The sequence below is a fragment of the Gymnoscopelus braueri genome, assembly GCF_963280865.1.
Source record: "Gymnoscopelus braueri genome assembly, chromosome: 3".
NCBI lineage: Eukaryota > Metazoa > Chordata > Actinopteri > Myctophiformes > Myctophidae > Gymnoscopelus > Gymnoscopelus braueri.
The window spans coordinates 1,437,083-1,450,628 of NC_137612.1; the positions used below are offsets into that span (position 1 = coordinate 1,437,083).

General features: G+C 44.2%; 1 protein-coding gene across 1 annotated transcript in view; it reads left to right on the forward strand.

Annotated features, from left to right (window-relative positions):
* Nucleotides 1-13,546, forward strand: part of LOC308082952 (inositol 1,4,5-trisphosphate-gated calcium channel ITPR1-like) — a 144,763-nt gene that overhangs the window by 38,202 nt on the left and 93,015 nt on the right. Inside the window, exons 7-14 of the mRNA XM_080425032.1 lie at nt 127-225; nt 1,679-1,762; nt 2,308-2,454; nt 2,693-2,788; nt 3,737-3,781; nt 8,429-8,583; nt 10,984-11,083; nt 12,428-12,588. Of these exons, the coding sequence (XP_080281158.1) occupies nt 127-225; nt 1,679-1,762; nt 2,308-2,454; nt 2,693-2,788; nt 3,737-3,781; nt 8,429-8,583; nt 10,984-11,083; nt 12,428-12,588 (887 nt within the window). The remainder of the gene's footprint in view (nt 1-126; nt 226-1,678; nt 1,763-2,307; nt 2,455-2,692; nt 2,789-3,736; nt 3,782-8,428; nt 8,584-10,983; nt 11,084-12,427; nt 12,589-13,546) is intronic.

A 13,546-nucleotide genomic window follows, 5' to 3' on the forward strand; every position in this document is an offset into this window, starting at 1 on the left:
CATGTGTGTGTGTCATGGTAACAGGTGGTGATGTATTGATCATGTATTGATCATGTGTGTGTGTCATGGTAACAGGTGGTGATGTATTGATCATGTATTGATCATGTGTGTGTGTCATGGTAACAGGTGGTGATCGGTGACAAGGTGGTCTTGAACCCGGTGAATGCAGGCCAGCCGCTCCATGCCAGCACACACCAGCTGGTGGACAACCCAGGATGTAACGAGGTCAGACTTTATACATCCTCATATTTACACTTTGTGTTTTTTAACTCAAATGAATAACTCATGCAGCGCCACATGACGTCTAAGACGTCCATTTTTATCGTAAGCCCTGAGCGCCACATGACGTTCTAGACGTCATGTGGCGCTCAGGGCTTACGATAAAAATGCTCATCTTTTTTTGAAAAAATGTTCAGAACCCAAGATATGATGATTTGAAGATTTGCTGCTCCATTCACTTCTTGTTTAACTTCTTACTGAAAAAGGCTGTATCTCGGCTCCTGAGCACTTTTTTTTTACAATGAATTTTTGGCTCTGGCACTGGGCCAACACAGCCAGAAATAAGTCTGGCACTGAATGAGTTAAGGCCCTATTTTATTTTTGATGCTAATACTTTTGTACTTTTACTCAAGTAGCATTTTTATTGCTACTTTTACTTAAAGGCATACTAGGTAACGTTTTCAACAAAACTAAAGTTAAATTGTATATCTTTTGTGAGTGGCAAAAGTTTCACAACACCCACTCCATGAATTTCACCCCCGGAAGCCTTATATTTATATATTTTCTATTGAACGTGGACGGGGGGGACTTTCCCGGGAAAATGACGTTCCTGGCCAACGTCATGACGTCGGCCAGGAACTACCACAACGGTTTCCTGTTTGGCCAGGAACTACCGCGCTAATAACAAAAAGGAACCTCACGCTGATTTTAAGAGAATGTAGGATTGGAAGATCGAAAAAGAACAGAAAAAGAAAGCACAGCTCATGGTAACTAATGCTCCACTGGCTAAGAGAAACGATCCGTAGATAGTATAAAACAATTAAAAGATCGCTTTTTGAAACGCTTCCGGCTTCCGGTGAAAACGAATGGAATTCTGGGTAATCGAGGACTACGGAAATTGTATGCAGTGACGGTAGTGACCAGCAGAGGTTGCTAAAAATCGTTATTTGTGATTCTGCATTGTACAACTTTAAGTAAAACATTTGAGTACTTTTTCCACCAGTGGTGACATGTTAGTGTGGGAGTTCATGTGGTTCTACAATGTGTTCTGTGTCGTACACAACGTTCTGTCATCAGACAACCAGTGCATTGTTCCACAGGCCCCTCCCACTTTCCTTATTGCATTTGGCATCATGCAGCAATAAATGTCACAGTGCTGGATCTGAACAATATGTCATAATAACTAAATACTACAGTAAACACACCCTTCACACAGTGAAGCCATTAGGCAAATATTACCCATCATTCATTCCTCTGTCAGCCACGGCAGGTATTGTTCTCTGTGTGCCGTACCACCATAGACTGTAAGACAAAGCCAACGGAGAAGCACTTTAACCCTGTTTAACACCCGTAGATAGAGATCTGCACGGGTCCAAACCCCAAACCTGAGACTGGAGCAGGTTTATATATGTGTGTATTATATTCATGAGGAACTGTTGTCTGTCTGTCTGTGTTTCAGGTGAACTCGGTCAACTGTAACACCAGCTGGAAGATCGTCCTGTTCATGAAATGGGGCGACAACCAGGAGATCATCCTTAAAGGGGTCTGTCTGTCTGTCTGTCTGTCTGCCTGTCTGTCTGTCTGTCTGCCTGTCTGTCTGTCTGTCTGTCTGTCTGTCTGCCTGTCTGTCTGCCTGTCTGTCTGTCTGTCTGTCTGTCTGTCTGTCTGTCTGTCTGTCTGTCTGTCTGTCTGTCTGTCTGTCTGTCTGCCTGCCTGCCTGTCTGTCTGTCTGTCTGTCTGTCTGTCTGTCTGTCTGTCTGTCTGTCACACAGCTGCCAATTAATCACATCTATCACCACAGAAATACATTTAATTATTTTCATAGAATGTCAATTTTGCACAATTTGAAAACATTATTTTAGGACCAACACACAGTGGAACTGACTTGTCTTTTCATTGGAGAATCTATCCACACGTTGTCTAGTGAATTATGGGAATCACTTCCTGTTGAATGACATTGAATGACTGACGACAGGAAGTGATTCCCATAATTCACTGGGAAACTTGTGGATAGAACCTTTAAAAGCAGGATGTTTGTCATGTTTCATACTAATAATACTGAATGGATTCTCCCTCCTCCGTTGCCAGGGTGACGTAGTGCGCTTGTTTCACGCAGAACAAGAGAAGTTCCTGACGTGTGACGACCACCGTAAGAAACAATACGTCTTCCTACGAACCACCGGACGACAGTCAGCTACCTCAGCTACCAGCAGCAAAGCATTGTGGGAGGTGGAGGTGTGTGTGCTCATACTCTACGCGTGTGTGTGTGTGTGTGTGTGTGTTTGTGTGTACTGTGTAATCAAAGATTTGCAAACAAACAATAGCAGATCTACAAGCTCATAGCGCGGCACTCGGTGCCGCGCTATGAGCTTGTAGATCTGCTATTTGTGAATAGCCAAATAAATCTCAAAATGCCACAGATCTTATTGGATGAATAAAAGTGTCACTGTGTGTCTCCCCCTGGTGGTGTCAGGTGGTACAGCATGATCCATGTCGAGGAGGAGCAGGCTACTGGAACAGCCTGTTCAGGTTCAAACACCTGGCGACTGGACACTACCTGGCAGCAGAGGTCTGTTAGATCTGTTCTGTCTGTTCTCAGCTCTGTTCTGTCTGTTCAGAGGTCTGTTAGATCTGTTCTGAGGTCTGTTCTGTCTGTTCAGAGGTCTGTTAGATCTGTTCTGTCTGTTCTCAGCTCTGTTCTGTCTGTTCAGAGGTCTGTTAGATCTGTTCTGTCTGTTCTCAGCTCTGTTCTGTCTGTTCAGAGGTCTGTTAGATCTGTTCTGTCTGTTCAGAGGTCTGTTAGATCTGTTCTGTCTGTTCTGTCTGTTCAGAGGTCTGTTAGATCTGTTCTGTCTGTTCAACAGAAACCTCTTATCTCCATATTCTAACTTTGTGTGTTTTCATAAATTAACTCTCTACTTGATCATACTACAGTGTCACACAAAAGCATCAAAAGTAGCAGATCTACAAGCTCAAAACGCTTGCAGATCTGCTACTTTTGACGCTTTTGAATTTGAATCTTGAAAAGTAGTAGTTTTGGACATTATGAGGATTCCTCCCGAAAGAGAGGATTTATTCTCCTGCAGTCGTTGCTTCTAGAAGATCATTATTTGCTGTAATAACAGTAATTCAGTAAATTATTTTCTTCATATAACGTTGTAATAGGTATATCTGTTCTGTATCTTCTAATAACATTATAATGTAATACGTGTATCTGTGTAATATGTATATCTGTGTAATAGGTATATCTGTGTAATAGGTATATCTGTGTGATAGGTATATCTTTATAATAGGTATATCTGTGTAATAGGTATATCTTTATAATAGGTATATCTGTGTAATAGGTATATCTGTGTGATAGGTATATCTGTATAATAGGTATATCTGTGTGATAGGTATATCTGTGTAATAGGTATATCTGTATAATAGGTATATCTTTATAATAGGTATATCTGTGTAATAGGTATATCTTTATAATAGGTATATCTGTGTAATAGGTATATCTGTGTTGTTGCAGGTGAATCCCGACTATGAAGAGGAATGTCTGGAGTCACGTTCCTCAGTAAGAATGCTTTAAACTTAAGGCTTTATTCTAGGCATGTAACCATTTATCGTGAATCGATTCAAACTGATCCCGCCCGTCAATCAGATCCTTAGACCGACCCGTCACCCGTGATTATTTCAAAATACGAACAAGACCCGCCCGTCAAATAATGGACCCGTTGTCCGCCCGTTTACCCGTGATTACAGTCACTCAATTTAAAAGTGTTGAAATGTGTTGAAAAAGAGAGCAGCCTTCAACAACAGAGCTACATTCAGTGGTCAGGTTCGTTCAGAAATCAAGTGAAGACGGAGGAGTGAGCTTTAGCCACACGCGCGAACACGCATACACACACACAGTACGCATGTGTCGTTGTTTACGTTGTCAGATGGTTTTAATTTGAAGGTTTAACAGGATGTTCAATGTGTTTTTGTGAGTTAAGATAACTGACCAGCGTGCTCCATGCTGTTGTGTTGTGTTAAGTTACACAAGTGACGTTGTTTGGGTGGAAACAGTGCTCTCTGATTTTCACAATAAAATGTTACCCACCCGCGTTTAGTTCAGTACCGCCCGTCGCCGTACCCGTGAACTTATACAAGAGTATAAGAGTCCTGCAGCGGACGGGGTACCCGCCGGGTATTCGCGGGAACCCCGTCCGTTGCAGTATCATAGTATTATAGTATCATAGTCACAGCAATCTGGGAACCCAGAACCAAATAAGAATGAAAAACAGCGCCCTCTGCTGTTTGTACTATCTTACTTGGCTCTGGGACAATGGCGACGTAGCACCCGTGCGCAAAGGAAACCGGGGTTTAGGTCTGCCTTCAGCTTTCACTTCCGGTGGTGCCACTATTCTCATTCCCACTAACAATATTTCTACACGGAACACTAACACCACTTCTCCCAGAGAACATGGATGGTTTTGGTTATAAGCCCACTTGTTTCTATGATGAAAGAGCAAGTTAAAATGTGAATATCTTTCCGTGGTTTTGTCTGTTCCGAGGACGCTATCGTTTAATTAGTTTTGGTTTGTTTCGAGTGGGAAAGATCGACGGACACGTGAATCCCGCCCACTACATTTGATTGGGTAAAGCGCGGCCTGCTTCCTGATCTGAAGGCACGCCCACTTGTAGCCCAGTGTGTACATGTTATGACGAGCCTTCACGACAGATTCCAACGCAGAGCAGAATCTGTTCTTGAGAGATTATAGTCACAGAGACACAGCCCATGGTGAGAGAAGGTATTAACTACTAATCAGTGGCCAGCAGATGGCAGTCTTTGACAGAGAATACATGTGTGTGTCAAGTTAAACCATTCAATCCCAGGAACACATCTGTGTCATTTTTTATTTCTTTGGCTAATTCAAAACAACAGAGTGCCGCACTATGAGCTTGTAGATCTGCATTTTTTTTAAAACATCGTGAACATTTTTGCAAACCTTTGAATATATATATATTTTAAAGCGAACATTTGTAAATACATTTGTTCCAGGGATTTGAGTTACAAATTTGAGTTAAAGATTTTTACAAATGCCCACGATAAAAACAAAGAAATCAAGATCTGCAAGCTCATAACGCGGCACTCTGTGCTTGTAGATCTACTATTTTTTGAATAGACAAAGAAATCTAAAATGGCACAGATGCGTTCCTGGTCTTAATGGGTTAAATAGTTGTAGAGACAAGGAGCCCCCTGGTGGAGCCCCCTGGTACTGAACAAACACTCTATAGTAATGATCACTTACAGAACCTCCAGGGGTCCCCAGCTAAATGATAGATTAGGCACCAAATGGACCCTTATGGGTCTGTAACTCTGAGAGTGTACAAATGGAACCAAATGGACCCTAACGGGTCCATTTGGTTCCATTTGTACACTCTCAGAGTTAAATTGACATACATTTTACAATATAAGTTGCGGTCCAAGTGATAGAAACGTCATTAAATGGGGGTCCGTAGCCTAATGCATGTCAAACTGAGGGTCCTTGAAATTAAAATGGTTGAGAATCTCACTGCTAGAGCCGTAAAAAATGGGGCTCCCTGGCATATCTTTTGAAATGGGGGTCCGCGGGACAATAAGTGTCAATTTGGGGGTCCTTGACATGAAAAAGTTTGAGAACCACTGCTATAGACCCATAAATGATCAGTTCACTGTTCATAACGTTCTCACGGTATCACGTTATACTAGTTACACTATAGCTTCATTATGAAAGGTCCTCAGCTGCATGGGAACACTTGATCATATCAGCGGGTCATGAGTTGTTTGAGGCTACTTTGGCTTTATTACATTAAAACTACTACATTGTACTGGTCTGGCATGTATTGAATTGAATAAAGTAAGTCATTGGACCAAATAATTGTGGTTTTGTCAAAAGGTCTCTTTGAGCTGGGAATGTCTTCTCCACTACCCACTATCCACTATCCACTATCCCACAGGATTTCAAGTTGGCAAGAGTCCCTCTGCATAAAAAAGGAAGCAAATTAGAACCTGGCAACTATAGGCCTGTTTCCATCCTTTGTTCCATCTCAAAGGTTGTAGAGCGATTAATTCAAGAACAAATCAACAGCTACCTCAGCGAGCATAAACTGTTGTTTGAATTCCAATCGGGCTTCAGAACCTCCCATTCCACTGACACATGCCTACTGTATCTGACCGACTACATCAAACGTGAGGTAGACGCGGGCAAATACTGCGGCATGGTCATGTTGGACCTCCAAAAAGCGTTTGACACTGTAAACCACTCAATTTTACTTGATAAGCTGAGGGCGATTGGTTTTGACTGCACATCACTAAACTGGATGAGATCTTACCTGGAGGGAAGAGAACAAGTGGTTGACATCAACGGAACCATGTCCTCATCCCTCCCGGTGAGCTGTGGGGTTCCTCAGGGCAGCATTCTAGGGCCGTTACTGTTTCTTCTATACATTAACGACATGAATGCTGCCTGTAACTGCAAATTGTTCCTGTTCGCTGATGACTCGGCACTCCTGATCTCGGGAGAGGACAAGTTGCAAGTTGAGGAGGCGCTCAGCTCCGAACTTTGCTTTTTTGCACATATTGATTACCTATTTGGGTTGTATTCTAAAATTCCAAATTTATGGGCAGAGTTTCCTCTTTTGTCAACCCTCAGGCCCTCAGGACCCTCTCTGGGGCCCTGATTCAACCACTTTTTGACTATGCTTGCACCTCCTGGTACTCCAACACCTCAGTGTCACTGAAGACTAAGCTTCAAACCTCCCAAAACAAACTGATTCGGCTACTCCTCGGATTGGGGCCCATTTCTCCCACCCATTTTGCCAGCCTAGGCTGGCTCAGGGTGGAAGACAGGGTTAAACAACTAAAAATGGGACTGGCCTTCAAAATTGTAAATGCAGATTTGCCCGATATGCCCCCTATTCCCGCATATCTGAGTAAATACCTCCAAAAGGTTAGCGACACCCACAGTCACAATACCAGAGGGAGCGTTAACAACAATTTGGTACCACCCACCCATAAATCAAACATGGGCAAAATCTCCTTCTACAGCACTGCCACCCAGGATTGGAATAGTCTAACTCCATCCCTCAAAAAATGCAGTTCGCTGGGCTCATTTAAAAGAGCCTTAAAAAAATCACCTTTCAGGAGGCCAAAAGAGGAGGTAGTACCATTTTCCCGTTAGACAGCAGACTCTCCCCCCCCCTGCTCTTGTACATATTTTCCCCTCTTAATTGTTGTACATAGTGTTATTTTTTTTTGCTGTTTATTTTGTAATGATATTTGAACTGTGGTGCCACTATATATGCCTATGAATTGAATACCAAGGCCCTCATTGGAAACAAGTCCGCAAGGACTTTTATGAACGGACCTGTTAGACAGTAGTATTTTAAATATAACTGTGCTGTTTTACATTTGTTTTTGCCTAATCAATCATCACTTTATACATTGTCAGATACTTGAATGTGTCTTTATATATACACACTTTATCCAAATACAGCTCAAGTGGAGTCACGGACGTAATAAACATATTTTTTTATTTTATTAGATTTTATACCCGCAGTGACCATTTTCACTGTAACTCACCCGGATACGGAAATATGGTCAATCCAAGCTTTCCGTTCCCGTCCGCTTCCTGTTTTTTCCGCCGTGTTCCACCGTGTTTGCTGCCACAGGAGAAGGGAATGTCGCAGATGGAATATTTTTTCTCTGGCCAACACACACACACCTACCCTGTGTGTGTGTTTACAAACAGTCGGACACACGATCCTAAGGGATGTACATGTTCTGTGGCCAGCTGAAAAAGTTAGAGAAGCGTGTGCGTCTTTGATGAGAAATGTCATGTTTAGATGGGGCTGCAGGAGAAGTAGTCGAGACGATTGGGATGTTTGTTGTCTGGACGACGTGCACGGATAGCGTGTGTGTTTACAAACCATAGGACTTGCGATCACAATGAATATTTATATTTTTTGTGACCTGTTGAAAGTTACGAAAAAACGACAATTGCTGGCAGTGGGCAAACAGCCAGAAATAAATCTGACAGTGAATGAGTTCATGTGGAGATAGTTCTTTTGTCCATCATTGAGTTAACTCATTGAGTTAACTCCCTCTCCCCCTCCCCCTCCCCCTCCCTCTCCCCTCCCCTCCCCCTCCCCCTCCCCCTCCCCCTCCCTCTCCCTCTCCCTCTCCTCTCCTCTCCAGCTGGATTCAGATCAGGAGGCGTTGCGCGCCCGCCTGAGGAACGCCCAGGACAAGGTGATGTACACCCTGGTCTCTGTGCCCGACGGAAACGACATCTCCTCCATCTTTGAACTGGACCCGACCACCCTGAGAGGAGGAGACTCCCTGGTACCCAGGTATACATACATACATACCCCCCCCCCCCCCCATAACAGATCTACAAGCTATGAGCTGTGGCTCAGGGACACTCAAGATGAATTCCGATACACCAAACATTTCACACTCGCTCACTCTCCTCGCGTCCTCCACTCGTGCCTAAGCCCCGCCCCTGTGCCTAAGCCCCGCCCCTGTGCCTAAATGGTAAATGGTGCATTTATATAGCGCTTCTATCCGAAGCGCTTTACATTGATTGTGCCATTAACCCATTCACACACACATTCACACACCGATGGCGGAGGAAACCATGCAAGGCACCAACCTGCTCATCGGGAGCAATTAGGGGTTCAGCGTCTTGCTCAAGGACACTTCGACACTAACTCTAGGGGAGCGCCCCAGCCCGGGATCGAACTGGGAACCTTGCGGTTTTCCAGTTCACTCTACCCGGCCACTCTACCCCTGAGCCACTGCCGCCCCTGCGAGGAGGAGAGGATTAGATGAGGACGGAGTGGTCGACCGGTCGGCCTCATAGGATCAGAAACTCTGTGTCATTTGAAAGCGACGGCAAATTCCACGATCACTGATGACGTCTCATACAGATGGATCACTGGAGCTGTGCATGAAAATATACATGCATAGCATAATATGCAGGGTTAGGGTTAGAATAGTACAGAATAGAAGAATAGACGATTCATCAGTGTGGATGGATGGACACATTGTTATCTTTATAGTTAACAATGTTGTGCAAAGACATTTATTCCTGAAATAGGAATACATAGTCGAGGTCCTTTCTTTACCTTATCAGCTGAAGCTCTATAATGCTGTGTGTGTGTGTGTGTGTGTGTGTGTGTGTGTGTGTGTCCTACACATGTTAAACGGTTTCTGTCGGTTGGAATCCTGATATGTCCAAAACTGTTACTGATTCAAATGCTAATATATCAAAAGCAGCAGATCTACAAGCTCAAAACACGTCGCTTCACGCCACTTATTGAGCTTGTAGATCTGCTACTTTTGATGCTTTTTGCGTGACGCTGTAGTATGATCAAGTACGGCGTTAATTTATGAAAACACACAAAAAGTTAGAATTTGAAGGATGAGAGGTTTCAGTGGGAAACCCCGGTCTCCCACATGAAAGATACATTTTCCACCTCTTACTGTAGACAAGAGACAACTTAACCCGGGGAGATAGTGCGTTGTGAGCTTCAGGCAGAACTCCTTGTCAACCAGTAGAGCAGCTAATCTCCGGCACCGTTGGACTGATCGCCATGACACTGTGCACACACACTCCCTGGATGCCTGAGCAGAACCTCTGGCCCACATGTCTCACATCGGCCTGTTATAGCGCCACCAGGAGGACGATTTTTGTAAAACAGATTTTTAGATAATTTACTCCTACATATTTTGTCCAAACTGGTTGTAACTGTAATTGTATTCTTGCTCTGTAAAGCACTTTGAGCTGCATTTCATGTCATGAAAGGTGCTATACAAATAAAGTTTATTATTATTATTATTATCAAACATCACACACATTGGTAGACAGTATCTCTTTATAGTCACGTGATCAAGACAGATCTGTCCAATTTGTCATAATCCATCCTGATTGGCTAAGATTGGATTCTAAAGTTTGCAGTAGTGGCCTGTTTTGAACAAAATGCCTCAAATCATGAACGCGGCGTCCGATCGCCCTGAAACTTTGCACACACATTCCCACCAGGCCGAGGAAGAAATGCAGCCATAAAATGTAGCTATAGTATAACAGGCAGATACACGTTTTGGCCTATAACTCTGGAAATGTAGAACATTATTTTTCCTGGATGAAATCCTACCTTGATGGAAGAGAACACGTGGGCCATGTCCTCGTCCCTCCCAGTGAACTGTGGGGTTCCTCAAGGAAGCATACTAGGGCCCTTACTGTTCCTTCTATACATTAATGACATGAAAGCAGCCTGGAACTGCAAATAGTTCTTGTTCGCTGATGATCTCATGGTCCTGGGGCGAGGACAACATGCATGTTGAGGAAGCTCTCATTTCTGAACTCAGTGAAATCTTTACTTGGCTTTCCGATAACAAACTGTCACTAGGGGGCTGTCCACTGGCCTAGCGGTCCGGGCGCATACCACATAAGCTGGTAATCCAGCTTCACAGCGTGTCGCGGGTTCGACTCCCGTTCCCGACGACCTTTGTTGTATCTCTCCCCCCATCTCTCTCTCTCCCCATTTCCTGTCAGTCTACTGTCCTGTCCAAATAAAGGCATAAAAGCCCCAAGAAATATCTTAACAAAAAAAAAAGAAAACTGTCACTACACCTGGTAAAACACAATCCATTCTTTATGGGTCCAGACATTCCCTCAGTAATATAAATGTAATGTAAATGTAATATAAATGTAATGTAAATGTAATGTAAATGTAATGTTCTCTCAGGAACTCGTACGTGCGTCTCAGACACCTCTGCACCAACACATGGGTTCACAGCACCAACCATCCTATCGACAAGGAGGAGGAGAAACCTGTCATGCTGCGTGTGAGTGGAATGTTCATTATATCACCATCATTTAAAACCTCGGCATCCATTACTATTAACACATTAACCGCCAAGGCCGTAGTCCTACGGTCCATTAAATCCAACTGTTAAGCGCCGAGACCGTAGCCCTACGGTCCACGGTCTTTTCGCGCTGAAATTTTCCAGGTGCACTTTCGGAATTTTTTGATCCATTTCCGGTTCCGGTTTGATGACCGGAAACAGAATTATTTGGGATCCGGTTTTGACGATCACGTCGGCTCCCATTCTAAAGCGCACACTGAAACTCAATTCTCTTCCTGTAGTTTTTTCTCCTCGCATATCACTGTTTAACGTAATCCGCTCTAACTACAATCATGGAGATCCGTTTGACATGCGGTTTTCACTGGGAGATACAGTGACATGTCGCGGATGTAAACAGACCGTGTACGGCTCAATCTTAAGGATTTTAACAAGATCTATGGCGACATGAAAAAAACAAAAAAACAACAATAACACGTTGGCACTGGTGAGTACATTATGAGATTAACCTCTGGCGGTCAATGTGTTAATTAAATTAAATTAAAAAAAAAAAAAAATCCATAGCCGATCTACAATGAGCTTGCAGATCGGCTATCTTCACTTCTTTTACACCACCGTTGTACATTGAAGTATAACACAGGGGTAAGTGGGTCATCAGAATAATCAATTTAGTAATTTTTTGTATCAATTTGTCGATTTATATAAGAAATGCAATTAAAACATGCATCTTGATTAATCTATTAACTTCATGAGCAAAATGAAGTGGGTTATTGGTTCTGATCATTTTGTTGATAAATTGCCCAGCCCCTAGGCCAGTGGCTTTCAGACTTTTCTTTGAGCTCTTGGCCTCTAGGATATTTAAAACCATTCCCAAGCAACAACAATATATGTATTTAGTATACAGTATAAGAAGGAATAACAGTTATTTTTTTATCTTAAAGCTGGGTTTATAGTATTTTGCACGCATTTATCCTGCACAGAAAATATCTAATTTACAAGCACACAAGGTGATACGTTGTGTGAAGTTTAACTATAGTTTAACCTATTAGTTCAACCATTATTTCTGTTAAACCTCCACCTGGACTGGAATGCTATTTAAAACGTTTTCCATGGACCAGCTTCAAGTACGCCACAGACTACTAGGGAGAAACAGTGATCTGCATGCTCCACAGGCCAACAGTGTGTGTGTGGGGGGGGGGGGACTGGGGAATTGACAACTAAATTAAACTTTAACAGAACTAGGAATAAGTAAAAAAGCATTTAGTACATATCACACTGATAGAAGACAGTAGTAAATGTGTCCCTCGCTGTTCTCCTGAACACCAGATCGGTACGTCGACGCTCAAAGAGGACAAAGAGGCGTTCGCCATCGTGCCCGTTTCGCCCGCTGAAGTCAGAGACCTGGACTTCGCCAACGATGCCAGTAAGGTGCTGGCGTCCATCGCTGGCAAGCTGGAGAAGGGCACCATCACACAGAATGAGAGGAGGTACGTACGTTATGGAGAAACACACCATCACACAGAATGAGAGGAGGTACGTACGTTATGGAGAAACACACCATCACATAGAATGTTGCAAGAAGAACTGAGCAGTTGGTAGCTCTGTCGCCTCACAGCTAGAAAGTCCTGGGTTCGATTCCCGCCGGGGACGCTGTGTGCACTGGGGGGCGTGTCCTCTCCTCCGTGTCATCAGCGCCCATACCCTAGGTGGGGTTGGTGAAAGGGCCTTTCTGTGTGGAGTTTGCATGTTCTCCCCGTGTCTCCTAGGGTAGGTTCCCTCACACAAAAACATGTAGTAATCCTGGATCTCTATACTGCCTCCCCCTGGTCAGCCGGGGCACCTGATGGAGGGGAAAGAACTGGTTGGAATAACGTGTTCCTTCCACGCGCTACGTCCTACCGGGGAAACTCCCCCCTGTCAGGTGATAAGAAGCTACGTCCTACTGGGGAAACTCCCCCCCTGTCAGGTGATAAGAAGCTACGTCCTACCGGGGAAACTCCCCCCTGTCAGGTGATAAGAAGCTACGTCCAACCGGGGAAACTCCTCCCTGTCAGGTGACAAGAAGCTACGTCCTACCGGGGAAACTCCCCCCTGTCAGGTGACAAGAAGCTACGTCCTACCGGGGAAACTCCCCCCTGTCAGGTGACAAGAAGCTACGTCCTACCGGGGAAACTCCACCCTGTCAGGTGATAAGAAGCTACGTCCTACCGGGGAAACTCCTCCCTGTCAGGTGATAAGAAGCTACGTCCTACCGGGGAAACTCCTCCCTGTCAGGTGACAAGAAGCTACGTCCTACCGGGGAAACTCCCCCCTGTCAGGTGATAAGAAGCTACGTCCTACCGGGGAAACTCCCCCCTGTCAGGTGATAAGAAGCTACGTCCTACCGGGGAAACTCCCCCCTGTCAGGTGATAAGAAGCTACGTCCTACCGGGGAAACTCCCCCCT